At 37.6% G+C, this 21,574-nt stretch overlaps 1 protein-coding gene across 4 annotated transcripts in view; it reads right to left on the minus strand.

The window, feature by feature from the left end:
- Positions 1–21,574, minus strand: part of PARD3B (par-3 family cell polarity regulator beta) — a 1,152,049-nt gene that overhangs the window by 431,096 nt on the left and 699,379 nt on the right. For all 4 annotated transcript variants that reach the window (XM_040228721.1, XM_040228723.1, XM_040228724.1 and 1 more), the window contains exon 15: positions 15,152–15,267. In XM_040228721.1, the coding sequence (XP_040084655.1) occupies positions 15,152–15,267 (116 nt within the window). The remainder of the gene's footprint in view (positions 1–15,151; positions 15,268–21,574) is intronic.

Genomic DNA, 21,574 nt, shown 5'->3' on the forward strand with positions numbered 1-21,574 from the left:
GGGATTATGTCAGTTAGTTCTTCGATCAGCAGAGAGTAGATTAGCTATTCTCAGCTCATTTGAAATCATCACTCATGATTAGTCAATTTCCAATTTGATTTCTATTTCAAATTTTGCTTTAATTTTATTTCAATTTTTGCTTTAATTTTAATACTTTCATTGGGTAGAGCTCCTAGTAACCTTTTCTTATGAACATTAGAAACCAAGTGGGGATTGAAACATTAGCCTTTCCAGTCATATTCCTTCTCTCCACAATTTGTAGATGTCTATGTTTTTATACTGTATATCTTTCTGGTGTATATTCACTTATCGTGTTTGCATGCTAAGTTTCTTCAATCATGTCTGACTCTTTGCAACCCTATAGGCTGTAGCCTTCCAAGCTCCTCTGTCCATGGGATTCTTCAGGCAAGAATACTGAAGTGGGCTGCCATGGGGATCTTCCTGACCCAGGGATCAAACCCATGTCTCTTAAGTCTCCTGCATTGGCAGGCAGGTTCTTTACCACTAGTGCCACCTGGGAAGCACATGTTCACTTATTATTACTGTTTATATCCTTAATCGCTCAAACTGTGTTCATGAGACTGTTTTCTCTAAGGGTAATCTACAGAAATAAGATATTGTTGTCTGTTGTCATTGATAAGTCTCAATTATTTAGAATAGTACATGGCACAGAGAAAGCACTTGATAAATATTTGTTGAAGGAAGAGATGGATGGATAAAGTTTTCATGGGACTGAAATTATATTTTCAAGCACCGGATAACTTCTTTGTCTTATAAAAACACAATAGGTGTTTCTGGTGGCACAACCCTTGTACTAATGATTTCTAAAGCATCCAAAGCTACTATATACAAAGTATAGCAGTTTTAGTGTTCCAGTGAAGGGCCAAAAATAAATTATTTTAGTAAGATTAACTGACAAACCCTAGATTAAGAAGTTCTTGCCATAAATAAGTCCAAGTTCTGCCTCTGCCTCTGATTCGTGTTTATCTAGATATTTTCTAGTCATTTAATGAAAGACACACATGAAGTAATTAATGTGTACTTTGGAGCCAGAAACATTCTTAGCTTTAGGGAAGCAAAAACAAAATATCTATTTCCTGCCTCAAGCCAGAGTTGAGATTTGACCTTTAGTGTAGAATAACATTTTACTTCCAAAAAGTGATATTTAATTCAGAAATTTTCAGCCTTACAGAGGAAATGCTCAGATGATTCACAATAGAAAATATCCAATAAATAAATCTAAGAAAAATGTTTAGCCACAGTGGTAATTTTAAAAGTGAAATAAAAATACTCCTGTTGAGCCTATAAAATTGGCAAAATGAAATAAAAATGATGATATTCAGATTCTTTCATGTACAGCTGGGAAGAGTGAAATTTCCTTTCTGGAGGGTAGCTGGTCACATATACCAAAAAACCTTAAGTCTTTATACAAATTTGGCCAAAGAATTATACATATCAAAATTTACAATGATAAAACAATTATGATTACTTATAAAGGTTTATGCAGTGGTACGGTCAATGCATTGCCATTTATAAGAGCAAAAAATTAGAAACAACTCTTGTGACCAAATGAAACAATATTAGGCAAATAAATCAGGCTACATTTATTCAAGAGCAAGATTTAAAATTAAAAGATATATTATAGAAGCAAAGACACAGAGAATAATATTTACGCTAGATTATTCTTATAGGACCCACATTTAAAAGCATATGCTGAGTACAATCAGTTTAGGGAAAAACTGAAATATAAAAATATGAATATGTATAAGAAAAGAAATAAGCAAGACCAAAGAAATTTCACTTTTTAAAGAACAAACTGAAGCTTCTGCACTTAAAAATGAGATAGCTAAACCTCCAATTAAAATAAATAAATAAAATAAAATAAGCCTAAATTTGAGTAAATTAAAAAAAAAAATGAGATAGCTGTACCTTCCTACAGTAGTTTTAATCTATGTATAAAGTAGTGCCAATAACAACTATTTATCATTATAGATATCATGGATATTACACTTATCTAAATATAATACCATTTGGAAGAGACAACTATAAAATTGTCAAACTTCATTAACATGTACTTATATCATATATTTTATTATGCTCTATTTATATATTGATATATATATTTTTGGATAATGGAACTCTCACTTCAAAACAACTAAAATGGTCTATATTTGCAAAGAAAATTTAAGTATTTCATTTAGCCTTGAATAGCTTCCTTGGCTTCATATTTTATGAAGATGCTCTTATATTAGTACAAAAGTTCTTTTAAAAAGGAACACAGAATTTCATTTAAATGTGAACAATGGTTTAGTAAACAAAAGCAAGTGGGAAAGAAAGGTTTATATTGGGCCTTATTTAAAATGCTTAGTATCTGAGATGTAGAGCCTCAACCGAGGTGCAAAATATAAAGAAGAAAGTACTTCATGTATTAATCCAATTTTTAAGATTGGCCCAGAAGGTGCTAGTGGTAAAGAATCCATCTGCTAATGCAGGAAACATAAGAGGCCTGGGTTCGATTTCTGGGTCGGGAAGGTCCCCTGGAGAAGGGAATAGCAATCCACTCCAGTTTCTTGCCTGAAAAATCCCATGGACAGAGGAGCCTGGTGGGCTGCAGTCCATAGGATTGCAAAGAGTTGGACATGACTGAAGTGACTTAGCATGAACGCCTCAGTTTCCTCATGGTAGGAAGGCAGCTACCTTTTGAAGGTAGTTCCCTGGAAGTTCAGCTGGTAAAGAATCTGCCTGCAATGCAGGAGAGCCCAGTTTAATTCCTGGGTCAGGAAGATCTCCTGGAGAAGAGATAGGCCACCCACTCTGGTATCCGTGGGCTTCCCTTGTGGCTCAGTTAGTGAAGGATCTACTGGCAATGCGGGAGACCTGGGTGCCATCCCTGGGTTTGAAAGATCCCCTAGAGAAGGAAATGGCAACCCACTCCAGGGTCTTTGCCTGAAAAAGTCCATGGGGTCACAAGGGGTCGGACGCAGCTGAATGACTTTCACATACATAAAGAATATTTCTGGTCTAAAGGATGAGGCAGTTTCTACACTGATCAGGATTTCCCATCCGAGCATAAATAATGCTCTAAATATACAGAGTCTAATGTAAGAATGATCTACATGGGCTTGTTACTGGCCTAACATCACTGGTTAAGGTTCATTTAGAAACATTTACAAATGTTACAGTTTTCTTCATATTCCTTGTGGGAAAACAAAGACATGGGTTTCTCTTTCTGACACTAAATTTTTATTCTATCTATATATGCTATTACACAATACCCCAGCTTAAGAAAACCTAATCTTAGTGGAAAACCATGGTAATAATTGAAACCATGTGTGATTCAAAGACTGAATTAAGAATCTATACTCCAGTACTTTGGCCACCTCATGTGAAGAGTTGACTCGTTGGAAAAGACTCTGATGCTGGGAGGGATTGGGGGCAGGAGGAAAAGGGGACGACAGAGGATGAGATGGCTGGATGGCATCGCTGACTCGATGGACGTAAGTTTGAGTGAACTCCAGGAGTTGGTGATGGACAGGGAGGCCTGGTGTGCTGTGATTCATGGGGTTGCAAAGAGTCGGACAGGACTGAGCGACTGAACTGAACTGAACTGATACAAGATTATATACAATCTTTCCTGCAGTATTTCACAATATTGACTTGTGGAGAATTTACTTATACTGACAGCTGAAGTGAGTCGCCAATCACAAAAAATAGAGGCTCACCTCTAATGCCACTACCAAAATTACCCTCTCCATGACTGCTGCTATGACTAATAACATCACTGAATGTCTCATTTTCTAGGCACTATGCTAACTGTTTTTATATAAAATGGATGGTCCTTGCTTTGAAGGCTGGTTTTCGTTCCCAGATGGGGAGTTATGAGAGACTCGTGCCTCTTATTCATTCAATAAGTGGTAAATGAAAGCAACTGTGTTTAAGGTATTCACTAGCATTCATTCATCAGACAGAGTATGAGAATGGAAAGTTGTGGAAAGTGCCCCAACTTCCAGACAAGCCTACAACATACAAAGTAGTATATGCATACAATTTCTACACAAAAGACATTCTTTTGTAATAATGAACATGAAATCAAATTTGTCTTGAAAATGCAGTTCTTGAAAACATATTTCTTAGGAATCATAAATTTAAAAGGCAAGAAAAAAAGAATCCATATGGAAAAGAATCTGTAAAAGAATATATATGTATCTATATATAACTGAATTACTCTGCTGTACCCTTGAAACTAGTACAACATTGTAAATTAACCACTTCAATTTAAGAAGAGCTATCTATGGAATTACAGGGCAAGAAAAAAGGTCCTTTACAGAGAGAAGCATTTTTGTACCTTCACTTCCAACTGCAATAGTTTTTCTAGTTAATTTAAAACAGACTCTGCATTATTCTGCTACATCAAATATAATGATCTAGTTAAATTAAAGGTAAAGAAAATGGATCTATATCACTATAATTTAGTTAATATTTATACTATTCCATAATTTATTTTCAGTTTTAAATGTGCAATTGTCTAAAATTTACTTATGTGTTTTAGTCAATAAATGTTGGTTTTCCTTAATGTTTTGAAAGAGGCCTGTGTTTGGATGTGCAAGGTCAGTTATTCAAAGTTTTACCGATTTCTCTTTTTTCATCAGAGAAGAATTCAGCCTGAGTCCTGATACATAATTTCTCTAAACTCATTTAGCTTGTTTTCGTCTTGTCACCCTACTTCAGTTATAACCTGTGTGGTTACTTTAATTATATAAACATATTAAGGTAGACTAACTTAAAACAAACAAAAAAAAACTTTTATCTAAAAATGAAAAATACATAGTGACTCCTTTTCCATTTTCCTGATGAATTTTGCTTCTCAGTCTTTGTGAGTCATTTCAATTTAAATATCTATTCTTTCCTTGCATACCAAACATGCCACAAACCAGAATTAATTTTCTATCATTATTAGCTTTCTAGATTTCAAAGCTTGTAAACTTGATGTATCTTCTGATTGTCGCTATCATTGTTTGATACATTTCAGGGGTGGATTCAAATTTTAAACAGATTTGAGTTTTTTTAATGTTAGCCATGAAAATATCTAAGGAGAGGTCTCATATGTCTAAGTCACCTACCTTTTAGGCAAAGTAGTTTTATTTCTTTCAACTATTTTTCATCAGACATGAAAAATTTCAAGGCCTCTCATCAGTATCTGGATGTGTTCTACACTGTTTTCGTCTCTATTAAAATATTGTTGCCAGAATTAAATACAGCACTCTAGGTGGGTTATGGCCAAGCTGGTGTATAGTGGATCTGGTATCGTCCTTGACCTGATAGCATGGAAGGAGCTTTGGAGGTGGTCATGTCCGGTAAGAGACAAAATCCAGGAACATCTTCAGTCACTGCTATTATCCCAGGTCTCCTAAACTCTATACTTGTACAGCTGATTTCTTTTAACCCAACCTCAGGACATTGCCTTTATCTTTCACCACTGTGTCTAAAATAGGCTTCTCTCTCCTCAGTCTTCATCAGTACTTGAATTTGTCTTCAGAGAAATCATCTCTATCTGAAATTTTATTATTTACTGCTATGCAACTTTATCACCTATTTACCCAACAAGAATGGCAATACCATAAGAGACTTTATCGTCTTCACCTAGCTAATTGCCTGGCACATAGAAAGCATCCAACAATGCCTATTCAATTAATTAATCATTATTAGATAAATCCCATCTTCAATTCTAAATAAATCACTTGAATGCTCGTTTTGTCAATCTAACATATTACTTAATTCTCTGAGACAACATTTATTAACAATTTGGTAAGAATGCCTTTCATGTCTTCATCCAAGTTATATCTACCCAATCTTCATCAAATTCTGTTGTTTTGTTAAAATATAACAAGAAGGGCCAAGTACAGAGTCTTATAGGATACATTATTTAATTCCTTTCAGAGTGATAATGAGTCTCAATTAGCACATTTTGGGAAGGGGGCATCCTAATGCTATTACCTTAGTGTGTAATTTGGTAAAAGTCTTAATCAAAAAACAAATGGAAATACCTTTACTAAAATCAGTGTAAACTGTATTCATACTATTTCCATGATTATCAACCTAGAAATCCCATCAACAGGGAAAGGAGACACCAGTTGCTTCAGACTCCTCTGCAGGTGGCTAATGGCCACTTCTTTTTTTTTTTTCTTTTTGTTTTACAAAGAGAAATCCTCCGAGAATTAGCATTGAGATCACTAGTTTCACCAGTTGTTTCTGGAATTCATCATCTTTGTTGAAAATTGGTAATTTGCTTCCTGCCCTCCAGTGTGAGGCCCACTCTTCATTTCTAATGATAAGGGATGGTGGCTTTATAATCCCAAGCCCCTTAGTGCACAGGGAGGCAAACCATCCAGACTTCTGCATGCTGGCAGCTATGTTTGAACATCATACTCTGTGTGCATGAAGATAAAATTAACACAGGAACTGGGTAGCTCTGCTTTCTACCTGACAGCTGTTACCTGCTCTAACCAATGGGCCACCACACTTTGTTTTTCGTGTTCTAAAAATAGCTTGACTGTCTAACTCCTAAAGGTTTTGCAAGCCTCATTGTGTGCAGCTGTTTAGCTCTTTCTACATTGCTTCTTTTAAGACTGTTGTCACTTTTTTTTTCCCCACACCATTTGCTTCTCTCTTTCTCTTCTCTGGGCTTCCCTTGTGGCTCAGCTGGTAAAGAATCTGCCTGCAATGCGGGAGACCTGGGTTTGATCCCTGGCTTGGGAAGATCCCCTGGAGAAGGGAAAGGCTATCACTCCAGTATTCTGGCCTGGAGCGTTCCATGGACTGTCCATGGGGTCACAAAGAGTCAGACACAACTGAGTAACTTTCGCTTTTTCACTTTTCTCTTCTCCACCTGGCCAAGGCTTTCAGTTCAGTTAGCTCTTAGAGCAGCCACACGAGCGCTTCAGGTGCCTCTCCCATTTCTTCTGCCTGAGATAAGTCATCATCATCATGTCAGTACTTCTTCCTGGGAATCTCCGCTCTTCAATTTCCCTTTCTTGTTAGGGTTTTCATGGGTGCCCACATCAAGTTCCATTTTTCTCACTGCTGAATCCTCAGTATTTAATGCACTTCCTGGCACACAGCAGGCACTCAAGAAACATTTGTGCAATGAATAAGCAAATATTCTCCGTAATTCCTTCATTTTGACTTCCTAAAGCTTAGGGAATATATCTGATTATGTCCTTGAGCTCTTCCTCATTTATTAGAGATAGTAGATTCTTTTAGTATTAATATTAATTTTTCTTTACCAACCAGGTGGTTGTTGTTTTTAATAAGTCAAAGTTATATTTTAAATAGTGGTACTCAAGTCAGCTTTCACCAAACTCAGAGGTATCACTTATTGATGAACAATAAAGAAGATCCATTGATATAAATAAAAACATATTAAAAATGTTAAAATATCATATGGTATATATGATATATATTAATTGATAAATAACTCTCAGTTATCAGAGTGTAGTTTTATGAAAATTCTTCTATATATTCAATGTTCGGGATTTTTGTCTTATTTCTGGGAATGCATATGAAAGTTCCTTAATGTACAAAAAAATTAAAAAGAAAGTATTAGAACAGTGGAATGGGTTTAATTAACTTTTTTCATGCCCCCTTTCCATTGGATATTAGAGATACCGGACTGTTCTGAGAGGAATGTCTGATGTGTATGCAAGGGTTATATTCAAAAGTTGACCCAAATCTTTTGTTGATTTGAGAAATCAGTCGATTAAGAATTTACTTTGACTGTGAATGTCTACCAATACTTCTACCTTAATACAAACTTCCAGCAAGCAACTAACAGAAAATTAAATTCTGAATCACAGCTCTTGAAAGAAAATCAGCCGATTTATCTATCATCTTGATTTTAGGGACAAGTCATTCAAGACACTTGCACTGTTTTAAGAGACTGTGAGACATGGAATGTTAACAACCTTCATTGTCAGGAAACTTCCTAAAATTTCATTTGAATGCCTCATGCATCACTTGAAGCTCATTTCCTCTCATTGAACAGAGGCAGGACAGCTGGTCAGTATCTTCCATCTGCACTGCCCTCAGCCTTCCTCTTACTGTGTTACAGAACACCCTTCTGAAATGGGAGGAGGAGGCCAATTTGAAACAGGAGAGAAAATGCTTAGGAAAAAGAAAACCTTGTGGGAAGTAGCATTTGAAACTTAACTTTGAATCGGGCTGTAGAGTCGGTCAGGGAGTGAACAAAAATTATTCCTTGAATAATTTAGACTAATTCTTCAATACTATTACAGGGTCATAAAACACCAGGCCTGGATGTGAAAGATGTTTGTACTTCATCAAAAAGTCTTTGAATATGACTCTCTGGCACACTGCCAATGAGGGCAGCTCTTTGGGGGAAAACCCTATGCCAAAGGCCAAAGAGGCAGCTGTGTTATTCAGCTCCTGAGAGCTTCCAACTCAACACCCACACAAGCTCAATTACGAACAAATTAAAGGGATCCAGACTGAACACAGTAATTCTGGTAATTTAAATAAATAGAGGAAAGTCTACAATTAGTAGGAAAGATTGATTTTCTGGAAAACCCAGAAAATGACACCCTAACCCCTTTGAATAAGCATAGTTACAACTAATTACTTAAAAATAAATTCCTTTTATTCATCATTTGAATCATTTCTGATCTGACTTAAATGTGGCCACATGCATGCCAGCAAAAGTATCCACAAATACTGAGGCAGAATGGCCAAAAAAAAGAAAAAATCTATACCTTTAAGTATATAGGAATTAACACCACCAAATAAAACTATAATCAGGGTCTTACACCTACATTTTAGATCACATAGATAAAATGTGTTATTCATTTCTACCTTCTTCAAATACAGAGAAAAATGTAGAGTCATTCAGAAAAATCAAAGATTTAATATTGGGAAATCTATTATTATAACTCACTATAGTAATAAAGAACAAACTACACACTATCATCCTATATAGATCCTTAAAATCACTTAATAAAATTCAATATCTATTCTTGATTAAATAAAGTGAGCAAATAAAGAACTTTTCAAGAAGCTAGGAATACAAAGAAACATTTAAACTGATAAAAACATTGCTACTAGGAACCAATAGCAAACTTCATAATTAATGGGCACATGAACACAATAGAAGCATTCCTGTTTAATTTTTTGATGAGCTGCTACTGTGCTGCTAAGTCGCTTCAGTCGTGTCTGACTCTGTGCGACCCCATAGATGGCAGCCCACCAGGCTCCCCTGTCCCTGCGACTTTCCAGGCAAGAACACTGGAGTGGGTTGCCATTTCCTTCTCCAATTCATGAAAGTGAAAAGTGAAAGTGAAGTCGCTCATTTCTACCTTCAAAAGGTAGAGACTCTTATAGAGTCTTGTATAGAGCCTATAGAGTCGTGTCCAACTATATAAGACTAAAACATCTTTTATAGTAAAGGATACCATGATCAAACTAAGAAGATGAATAATAGATTGCAAAAAGTTATTTACAACATATATAATGATATTCTAAAAGATGAAAAAAATTAACAAATGCAAACATTTTTGGCAAATAATATGAATAAACAAATCACAGAATAAGAAATTCAAATGAACCAAGTCTGCTCACCCAAACCAAAAATCCCAACTATAAATTAAGCCCAAATTTAATCAAAGAGGGAAAAGTAAGAGTCCTTCATACAACACCAGTTCAGTTCAGTCGCTCAGTCGTGTCTGACTCTCTGCGACCCCATGAACCTCAGCACGCCAGGCCTCCCTGTCCATCACCAACTCCCGGAGTTCACTCAGACTTGCGTCCATTGAGTCTGTGATGCCATCAAGTCATCTCATCCTCTGTCGTCCCCTTCTACTACTGCCCCCAATCCCTCCCAGCATCAGGGTCTTTTCCAATGAGTCAACTCTTCTCATGAGGTGGCCAAAGTACTGGAGTTTCAGCTTTAGCATCATTCCTTCCAAAGAAATCCCAGGGTTGATCGCCTTCAGAATGGACTGGTTGGATCTCCTTGCAGTCCAAGGGACCCTCAAGAGTCTTCTCCAACACCACAGTTCAAAAGCATCAATTCTTCAGCGCTCAGCCTTCTTCACAGTCCAACTCTCACATCCATACATGACCACAGGAAAAACCATAGCCTTGACTAGACGGACCTTAGGCAGCAAAGTAATGTCTCTGCTTTTGAATATGCTATCTAGGTTGGTCATAACTTTCCTTCCAAGGAGTAAGCATCTTTTAATTTCATGGCTGCAATCACCATCTGCAGTGTTTTTGGAGCCCCCCAAAATAAAGTCTGACACTGTTTCTACTGTTTCCCCATCTATTTTCCATGAAGTGATGGGACCGGATGCCATGATCTTCGTTTTCTGAATGTTGAGCTTCAAGCCAAATTTTTCACTCTCCTCTTTCACTTTCATCAAGAGGCTTTTTAGTTCCTCTTCAGTTTCTGCCATAAGGGTGGTGTCGTCTGCATATCTGAGGTTATTGAGATTTCTCCTGGCAATCTTGATTCCAGCTTGTGCTTCTTCCAGTCCAGCGTTTCTCATGATGTACTCTGCATAGAAGTTAAATAAGCAGGGTGACGATATACAGCCTTGACATACTCCTTTTCCTATTTGGAACCAGTCTGTTGTTCCATGTCCAGTTCCTAACTGTTGCTTCCTGACCTGCATACAGATTTCTCAAGAGGCGGGTCAGGTGGTCTGGTATTACCATCTCTTTCAGAATATTCCACAGTTTATTGTGATCCACACAGTCAAAGCCGCTGGCATAGTCAATAAAGCAGAAATAGATGTTTTTCTGGAACTCTCTTGCTTTTTCCATGATCCAGCGGATGTTGGCAATTTGATCTCTGGTTCCTCTGCCTTTTCGAAAACCAGCTTGAACATGAGGGAGTTCATGGTTCCCGTATTGCTGAAGCCTGGCTTGGAGAATTTTGAGCATTACTTTACTAGCGTGTGAGATGAGTGCAATTGTGCGGTAGTTTGAGCATTCTCTTGCATTGCCTTTCTTTGGGATTGGAATGAAAACAGACCTTTTCCAGTCCTGAGTTTTCCAAATTTGCTGGCATATTGAGTACAGCACTTTCACAGCATCTTCTTTCAGGATTTAAAATAGCTCAACTGGAATTCCATCACCTCCACTAGCTTTGTTCGTAGTGATGCTTTCTAAGGCCCACTTGACTTCACATTCCAGGATGTCTGCCTCTAGATGAGTGATCACACCATTGTGATTATCTGGGTCATGAAGATCTTTTTTGTACAGTTCTTCTGTGTATTCTTGCCACCTCTTCTTAATATCTTCTGCTTCTGTTAGGTCCATACCATTTCTGTCCTTTATCGAGCCCATCTTTGCATGAAATATTCCCTTGGGACCTCTAATTTTCTTGAAGAGATCTCTAGTCTTTCCCATTCTGTTGTTTTCCTCTATTTCTTTGCATTGATCGCTGAAGAAGGCTTTCTTATCTCTTCTTGCTATTCTTTGGAACTCTACCTTCAGATGCTATATCTTTCCCTTTCTCCTTTGCTTTTCGCTCTCTTCTTTTCACAGCTATTTGTAAGGCCTCCTCAGACAGCCATTTTGCTTCTTTGCATTTCTTTTCCATGGGGATGGTCTTGATCCCTGTCTCCTGTACAATGTCACAAACCACATTCCATAGTTCATTAGGCACTCTATCTATCAGATCTAGGCCCTTAAATCTATTTCTCATTTCCACTGTATAATCATAAGGGATTTGATTTAGGTCATACCTGAATGGTCTAGCAGTTTTCCCTACTTTCATCAATTTAAGTCTGAATTTGGTAATAAGGAGTTCATGATCTGAGCCACAGTCAGCTCCTGGTCTTGTTTTTGTTGAATGTATAGGGCTTCTCCATCTTTGGCTGCAAAGAATATAATCAATCTGATTTTGTTGTTGACCATCTGGTGATGTCCATGTGTAGAGCCTTCTCTTGTGTTGTTGGAAGAGGGTATTTGCTATGACCACTGCATTTTCTTGGCAAAACTCTGTTAGTCTTTACCCTGCTTCATTCTGCATTCCAAGGCCAAATTTGCCTGTTACTCCAGGTGTTTCTTGACTTCCTACTTTTGCATTCCAGTCCTCTTTTTTGGGTGTTAGTTCTAAAAGGTCTTGTAGGTCTTCGTAGAACTGTTCAGCTTCAGATTCTTCAGCATTACTGGTTGGGGCATAGACTTGAATTACTGTGATATTGAATGGTTTGCCTTGGAAACGAACAGAGGTCATTCTGTTGCTTTTGAGATTGCATCCAAGTACTGCATTTTGGACTCTTTTGTTGACCATGATGGCTACTCCATTTCTTCCAAGGGATTTTTTCCCCACAGTAGTAGATATAATAGTCATCTGAGTTAAATTCACCCATTCCAGTCCATTTTAGTTCACTGATTATTAGAATGTCGACGTTCACTCTTGCCATCTCTTGTTTGACCAATTCCAATTTGCCTTGATTCATGGACCTGACATTCCAGGTTCCTATGCAATATTGCTCTTTACAGCATTGGACCTTGCTCTATCACCAGTCACATATACAGCTGGGTATTGTTTTTGCTTTGGCTCCATACAATTAGTATAAAGAAACACAACGTGTGACAGAGATGTTTGAACATAGATGGATGTTAAATAGCTAGTAAAGTATTTTAAAATATGTTTGTATCTTGTGAAAAAAGAAAGAGATGGGAATGAGGTGGTTTTATTTTTCACAGTAAGAACTGTCTTTAAGAACATAAGTGAAAATAAACAAATGGAACTCATTCACCTTTAAAATAATTTGAACATAATATGCAAATTAAAAAACTGGCTTAGACTCAGTAGCAAAAATGAAACAAAAAAATAACAAGGAAGGTACCAATGAGGTCTATTAGTCAACGTTTAAAGATTTTCTAAAGGATGAATATTCAACATAAATTATGCAATAAGTAGGAGGTTTATCTTCTATTTTGAATCATATAAAATTGCTGTTTTTCTAGGTCAAATATAATCAAATAGCACTAATTTGCTATTCAGCCTAATTACCTCAATTAAAAAAAAAAAGAAAAATTGAAGAATGGATCTTGACCCTGCTCAGAGGATTATCCCTCTAAGTACAGTCACCAACCTTTTTAGCAAATACATTAATTCTTTACATTGGCCCAGTGCTATATATGGAAAGCTAAACTACTTACAGTATCTTTTTCATCTAATCAAACAAGGAAGGCACTTCCAAATGTTTACCTTTCTGGTATCATCTAAGTTTATTCATTGAGAAAAATCACATATTTATTGAGCTTACTCAATTGTTCTGGGAATAGGGATTCAGAATGGCCCTAGAATATTGACCTCAGAGCTCGCTGAGAGACTGTTAGCTTTGATTTGGCATTTCCTGGAAGGGACCAAACTTTCATAATTAGTTTAAAAATGTTTTCATAGCATAGTTTGCCACTTGTGCTGTATAGTGCATTTAAGTCAATGCCTTTAATTTGATACCCATGTCCTGAAGAAAATAACTCATAACCTTTGCCCTACTATGTAAAATTGAACAAACATTATTGTCATATATGGGATAAGTACACTAAAATGCAATGGGTCATTGCTAACTGTTCATATTTTGCAAGGGCTATTTCAATCTAAAAGAGAAAACTGTTTAAAAACAAAGCTTTCATTAACAAAAAAATTAAACAGAAATACAGTTTCTGGACATGGTTTAGGTTTTATTTTTACAGATCTGATACCGTTTTCTTTTTTTTTATAAATGGCTGCTTTTTTTTTTCTTTTGCAGAGACTTTTAAAAACCGTACTGCTGGCCTTTTTTTTTTTTTTTTAAACTAAGTGAGGAAAACAGTAATATATTTCTTATCCCAAATTAAGACCAGTTTTTATCCATTCATCTTCTTTATAGAGAAATTGGGAAGACAGAACAGGAAATATTTATCAGGCATTCTATAAAAACAAATTGCTCCTTTCATAATTAGTAATAACCTATGACACTGTCATGCATTATTCCTTTGGTCTGTCAGGGGTTCACACTTGAGAGAAAATACCCCTTTTGTACCAGTGCTCAAGACAGCTTCCTTATTAAGGTTTCTATCAGTCTTGCTATAGATGATTAGAGCAAATATATCCTAGTGATCTAGTTCATTTATAGAAAACAGAATCAATTTTTCTTGTTTCATCATGACTGAACATTTTTCTGAACTCTTGTAAATGAGTAACAGATAAGCACTATTTATCAGATTGTTAAATGGAACACGCAGTTTTGATTATTCCATTTTCTTGGTGCTACTAATGAAATATGTAATGTGCATCGGGGTAGGGGTGGTAGGAAATTGGCAGGGCTTGGTCTCTGAGCATTCAGGAATCAGTGAATATGTTGCTGAAAATTTATTTTGCACTAGCACCCTATTCTAATCATTCTCTCTCTAAGGGCCCATGGAAGGGCAGTAATGTGCTTGGGTGTCTGAGATATCTTCCAAGGTTTCACATTCTAGAGCCTGGGAATACAGTTTTCAGCAATTCTTGATTGCCCTGGCAACCAACACTAACCCAGATATTCTCTGTAGGATTCAAACATCCTCCCAGAAACTCTCTGTAGGACTCAGAACCTCACTGAGGTTGTCTGGGCATGAAACTGGGTTCTTAGATACTCTCAATCTGGCAAACCCAGTGATGGATTTGAAGATGGGCATTTAAAGAGATAAAGTTTCTTCACTGCCACCATCCCCAAACATTGCACACAGAGATGGGATGCTCCAGGGGAGAGGATTCATTGTACTTCATGATCTTCCCAGGCCCCGCAACATGGATGTACTCGAGAAATGGAAAGGTAATGCAGATGTGAAAGACAAATGCAAAGGCAGGTGAGTTAAAGACGCTTATGCATTCAGATCTTCCAGAAGGAATACTCCTACTTTTCTGACCTATATGGCCCACTTTATAAAAATGTCACTTACCTCTCTTTTAAAAAGGAGTAATTAGGATTAAATGTGTGGTAAGAGACAGAAAGATAGGATGACTATTATCCCTTTTTCCATGCTTCAGCAGACCTTGCCCCCCTAAGGTTGGAGTTGAAGAAACAAAGGCAGGACATTCAGGAAGACAGATGGGCTGAGGCTAGACAGCTGACCTGGACGTCACCTCACCCTCACTTACCGAGGTCCATGCTCTTTGAGGCTTTCAGATTCATTGATTCAGGCTGCCTGGCTGGTGTCACTGATCTAAAGTTGATATGCTGATCTGGAAAATATACTGCCGAGTCCACCCCAGAGCTGCAGAAAGAAGCCATACGCCAGATTTAGGTTTAGAATTAAAAAAAAAAAAAAATAAAGGCAGCAGTTCTCATTTTGAACAGAGCTCTTCATCACTCCCTCTGTAGCTCCCAACCAGGCATTTTCAACCAGTTGGTGAACCTCAGGTATCTCTTATGAGATGTAGCAACTCTGTTTTCCTGCATTTTATCACATTCTGCAATTTAAATAGTATTCTCTGGTTAATATCATGTTTTCCTCTTCACTGATTTCTGCTAATTGGGGTCCTGCTGTACAATATATAACTTTAAGTGGGTAAAGTGAATCTGGGAACCACTAGTGCTTCAAAGGATGCCACTAGATATTAGCAGAGCCTAAATGTAGGTTAAGAGAGATCTGTGGGCTAAGCATACCCTTCCTTTAAAAAAACAAGTGAAAGGGCTGTATCCTTTTGAGAAAACCATCCTGTTGAATGACTAATGGCTGTGGTAGTTTGGTTTTCTACTTTATTTAGGTCTATTTTCTAAAAGTAATGTTAATGCTGACCAAATAGTCTGCTCATCAATAATACCAACAGGAAATAACAGGAAAAGCACAGCTGACAATTTAGACACAAGATACATCAAATGCCCATTATAGACTTCCTAGTACTTGTATTCAACCTCAAAGAATTTTATTTCTGCTGAATATTTTATTTATTTGCTTGAGGATGGAGGGGATTATATAAGGGAATTACAGACAATAGTTCATTTCCTGATCTAGAAATAATTTATATTTATATACTTTTCATACATTAACTTAGAGCCCTTTCTCCCTTGGTACATATATTTAGAAAGTAAATATGGCAGCTCATTTCAACACAACTTTAATCTTAAATACAGGAAAAAATAAAATGAAGTCTTCTTGGTAAATCAGAAAGGACTAAGTTTGAATTTTTTCAAACAGTTGGGATTTGACACTGTAAACAATAAAATAACAACTAAAAAACTCAACCATTATGAATGAGAATCTTAAAATGTACTGGGGAATCTCAATTTCTTAACAAAATATATCAAAAAAGGTTCAATCTTTCTTGAAACTTATTAGTCATGCATATTTAATGCTGCCTTGCAGCAATAATAATACTGCTGAATGAATGAGCCTCTGCTATTGTAATGTAGTGTAATACAGCAGAGCATTCAAAAGCACAAAGTCCAGAGCAGATCTGCTCAGTTTAAAATCCTGGCTCTGTTCCTTACTAGCTGTGGGACCCAGCCAAGTTACTGAACCTCTCTGTGCTTCAATTTTGTGTGTGTATAAAATGGGTATAATTACACTCCTTATCTCCCATGGGTGAAGTGAAGTGAAGTCACTCAGTTGTGTCCAACTCTTTGTGACCTCATGGACTGTAGCCCACCTGGCTCCTTGGTCCATGGGATTTTCCAGGCATGAATACTGGAGTGAGTTGCCATTCCCTTCTCCAGGGGATCTTCCTGACCCAGGGATCGAATCCAGGTATCCCACATTGTAAGCAGACGCTTTACCATCAGATAAAATGAGCTACAAATGATTATTTTACAAATGATTTGTAAAATAAGGAGACTAGGGTCTGGGGCAGAGTAAGTACAGTAGGAGCATTTAGAAAATAAGCAGATAAATAAATAGACCTGCTTTTGCTTTTCAAATGACTGTAAATTTTTGCTTTTCAAGTTAATTTTTTTACAGTTTGGTTTTTTTTTTTTTTTGGCTTCTCTGTTTTTATCAGACTTCCTGTGGGCTTGTAACTAAAAGCCCTTCTCTCCTATTTAGAAGGACTGTGGTATAAGATTTATGGACTTCCATGGTGGCTTAGATGGTCAAGAATCTGCTTGCAATGTGGGAGACTCAAGTTCTATCCCTGGGTCAGGAAGATCCCCTGGAGAAGGACATGCCAACCCACTCCAGTATTCCTGCTTGGAAAATTCCATGGACAGAGGAGACTGGTGGGTTACAGTCCATGGGGTTGCAAAGAGTCGGACATGAGTGACAACACACACACACACACACACACACACACACACACGCATAGCAAGGTGATTTACGGCCATGGGCTTGGGAGTGAGATGCTAGGGTGGGTGGCCTAATGCATAAAATGGACAGTATATATAGCACAGGAAACTATATTCAATAGCCCGTAGCCAACCATAACAGAAAAGAATCTTTTTAAGAAGTGGACAGTAATAGAATTTACTTAATAAAGTTGTCGTAAGGGTGAAATAAATGATGATACATTAAATACTGACAATAGTGCCTAATATACAGTAAGAGCTCAACAAAAGCTTACAAAAGTAAACTTTAATCATTTCATTTGTTTCTGTAGCTTAGTCTGGTCTTTGAATGAGGGTCTAAGGAACTCTTCAGCAAAAAAAATTACAGTCTATCCTCTGTATCCTCAGCATGGCATGTAAGGATCATCCAACCTGGGACCAACAATATTCAGAAAAGAAAAAATTCTGGAAAGTTTCAAAAAGCAAAATTTGAATTTCCCATGCTCTGACAACTATTTACATAGCATCTACATTGTATTAAGTGGTCTGAAGCATATGGGAGGATGCTATATACAAACAGAATACCATTTTATACCAGGGACTTGAGCACCTGCAGATTTTAGTACCCCTGAGAGTCCTGGAACAAATTCCCCAAGAGACAACTGTATATTTGTCATGAAAACTGCTCAAGAAGTTTAAAGCTACTCTTTAGAATTATGAAAGATTTTTCTTTTCTGCTCCCCCACCTTCCCACTTTGGCTTCTTTCTTGGTGGTCTGGCTACGTTCTCAGCCGAGAAAGCTACTGATGTCAAACATATTAGATGGGGTATCTAGTGATGGTGGCAAAATATGTTAACTGTAAACATAAATCCTGATCCACTAGTGCTATTGACTGGCCTGGCATAATAGAACATTTTAATTGTTTTAGTTCACTTGAAAGAGGAATTCTGAGACGCCATGGTGAATATGAGCTTTCCTCTGAACCTTGATGTTTTGGAAGCACTTGCCTTTAAATGTGTTATCCGACATTTATTTGCACTTAGTTTTTCATCCTTTGATCTCTTGTGATGATACAGTTTTAGTGTCAGAGAGACACATGGCCTTCATGCAACCAGAGAATCGAAGAGTTGGAAGTCATTAAAGTCACCTCATCTAATTCTTCATCTTGTAGGTAAGACACTGAGGCCCAAAGAGGAGACTGATATTCCAAGTCACAACAGCTGGCCACTGGCGAAGTCAGGATCAGCTTGTGGCTACTTGAACATTTCCCAGAGCTGCAAGATCTTTGGCTAATATGGTAGCCAGCCTGGGATGCAGGTTGTTGCTAATCCTGCATCCATAGAACTGCCTCCTTTACCTCTTAGGACAGTTTCACACACACTCTTTTGCAGCTTGCATTTTAGGTTAGGTTTTTGTTTTTTTTTTTAATCTCAACAGAGTGGTGGATGTTGTGAAATAAAAGAAAATTAAAGGGTTAATCAAAACATATGCCACATGTTATAATGAAAACCTTTTGGGAGGAAATTTAGAACAACATGAATATTCCTCATTAAAAGAAATCACGCTGCATTTAAAGAGCTCTGCTCAAGGCAGACTATGGGAATCTACCCAACTGTGTAATGTTTTGGTTAATTCACTTTACTGTTTTAGAATGCTTTACCAAACTAGGCATTATTTGTCAAATTAAGAATAAGAACTCAAATTTTCCCAAACTCTTGGGAAACAATTAACCCCATCTCCATTGAAAAAACAAGACAGCAATATAGTAACATCAAGTAAGGATCAGTCTAAATAAAGTGAATTTTTTTGTACAGATGCAGAGATACCATCAAAGATGATCAAAGAAATAAAAAGCTGCTTTGTACATATGAATGCAACATATATTCACATATATGTGCATGTATATAAACACAGGCAAACCTGGATATGTCCATTACATTAGTCATGATGATACATACTTCTGTTACCATTGTTTTGAACGTGGACAAGTATACACTTTGAAAGCCTTCAATAAAAGGACCTCTCTTGCTATGGTACAAAATGGAAATTAGGCTGATATCAGATTGGCATATATGTAAGGAAGGAAGGAAGGAGGTGTAATATGAGGCACGGTAGGGTTAGAGCTAATATGAACTTGTACTTGACTGTGTGTAGTATTGAATTGACTCATGGGAAAATAACTTAGACTAGTAAAATAACATTAGACTAGTAAAACAGTTTGTAATTTTATGCTACAAATTGGAAATTTTTGGTGTGAGACAGTGACACAATGATTAACTATAAAATATGACATATTTTAATTTTGAAAGCAGTTAGCATGTGCTCATGGCTGAGTGGGCTGCAGTGGAAGATGCACGTTGACAGCAGGCCAAAGGCATATCCTAGATAAAGACTGTGTTTTCAGCATGAACAACCAGAGAATCTATCAAAGAGAAATGATAGTCAATGTCAGATGATGCTGCACAATGAATAAATACGGGTAGCATGAAACATATGCCAGCGTCCCAAACATGGTGACAAATCAGGAATGTGAAAGACCTATAAGACCTGCCATGAATGTTCAAGGAGAACTACCTGAAATTAAAAGGCAGGGGAAGGTTTCGAAGGGCATGCCAAAATACTTGTGTCTAAAGTCTCGGGTGGCCATGGATTATCTGCAGTGTCTGGTTACTATGAGTGAGAGTAGACGTAGGTCACGTGTATGGGAAGAGAGACAGAAGGAGAGACAGAACTGAGAGAGAACCAAGAGGGAGAGGAACTGTGAACACGTAGGGAATAACCAAGTGCTGCCTGAACAGCTAATCACATTCAATATATTCTGTCTGCTATTGATTTGCCTTAATCTCTTTCTTAGACATCATGGTAGATAATATATTTATTTCATATATATGTACATGCTGCTGCTGCTAAGTCACTTCAGTTGTGTCTGACTCTGTGCGACCCCATAGACGGCAGCCCACCAGGCTCCCCCCTCCTGGGGATTCTCCAGGCAAGAACACTGGAGTGGGTTGCCATTTCCTTCTCCAATGCATGAAAGTGAAAAGTGAAAGTGAAGTTGCTCAGTTGTGTCCGATTTTTAGTGGCCCCATAGACTGCAGCCCACCAGGCTCCTCCGTCCATGGGATTTTCCAGGCAAGAGTACTGGAGTGGGTTGCCATTGCCTTCTCCGATATATGTACATACATACAAACACACACACACATACACACACACACGTACGTTTTTAATTTAGACACATTCTGAATTTTTGTCAAATAATTATTGACATGGGTTGTCATGCCTTCCTCCAGGGAATCTTTCCAACCCAGGGAATGAACCCACATCTCTTACATCTCGTGCATTGGCAGGTGAGTTCTTTACCACTAGTGCCACCTGGGAAGCCCATATCACTACAAACAATTTACTTAAATTCCTGATTTCATTTTGGTTTAGAGTACAGGTACAAATTTAGCCTGATGAAATTTGTTTTTCACTCCTTGCGAATTAGAAGTTTTCTATTTCATAAGACTGGTTCCATCCCTTAAAGCACTACTTTTCCCTTTCAGAGGGCTTTTACCTTTTTCTTTCTTTCTTTCTTTTTTAAAGATAGGACAGCCTCATTTGCTGAACCCTCCTGGCTCCCTTCCAAGGCTTCCTTCACTCTAAGTTTCACACATCCAAATCCCCATGGCTGCTGGTCACCTAGGCAACACAGCAGCTTGTAGGATGGTACAGGTCACAGAATCCCAGGGGGGTGGGGAGAGAGAGAGAGAGAGAGAGAGAGAAAGAGAGAGCGAGAAAGAGAGATTGAGTGATTCAAAGCTTTAGATTTGTTCATTCCATTTCAAAAATCTCTTTGACTTTGTCCCTTCTTCTCCAGCTATGCTGCTCTTTCTTTTTTTCAAGCCCCTCTCTTCTCTTGCTGGTGGTTTCAGACTAGTATCCCTGTCTATGGCTTCCCTTATCCATTTATCCTCCATGGCTGTACTCATGTATCGTGATATTGTCACCTGCTGCCTTCAAACCCTTCAATACTTCTCCACTGCTCTCTGGAGAAGCATGGTGCTCATGGAGAATAGCTGGCCATGCCCTTGCCATAACTTCTTTCCCAGATACTATATGTTTCACGACACTGAACACACTGCATTTTCCCTCTCTCCTCTTTTGGTTTTCCTAACCTAAACTGCCCATCCTACCTCTTTCCTTTCTATCCTTGGGTTTGATCAGAACTTGAGTGTGGCTTACAGAACTCTATCTTCCCTGGTGGCTCAGATGGTAAAGCGTCTGCCTACAATGCGGGAGATCTGGGTTCAATCCCTGGGTTGGGAAGATCTCCTGGAGA

The sequence above is a fragment of the Oryx dammah genome, unplaced genomic scaffold (assembly GCF_014754425.2).
Source record: "Oryx dammah isolate SB20612 unplaced genomic scaffold, SCBI_Odam_1.1 HiC_scaffold_27, whole genome shotgun sequence".
NCBI lineage: Eukaryota > Metazoa > Chordata > Mammalia > Artiodactyla > Bovidae > Oryx > Oryx dammah.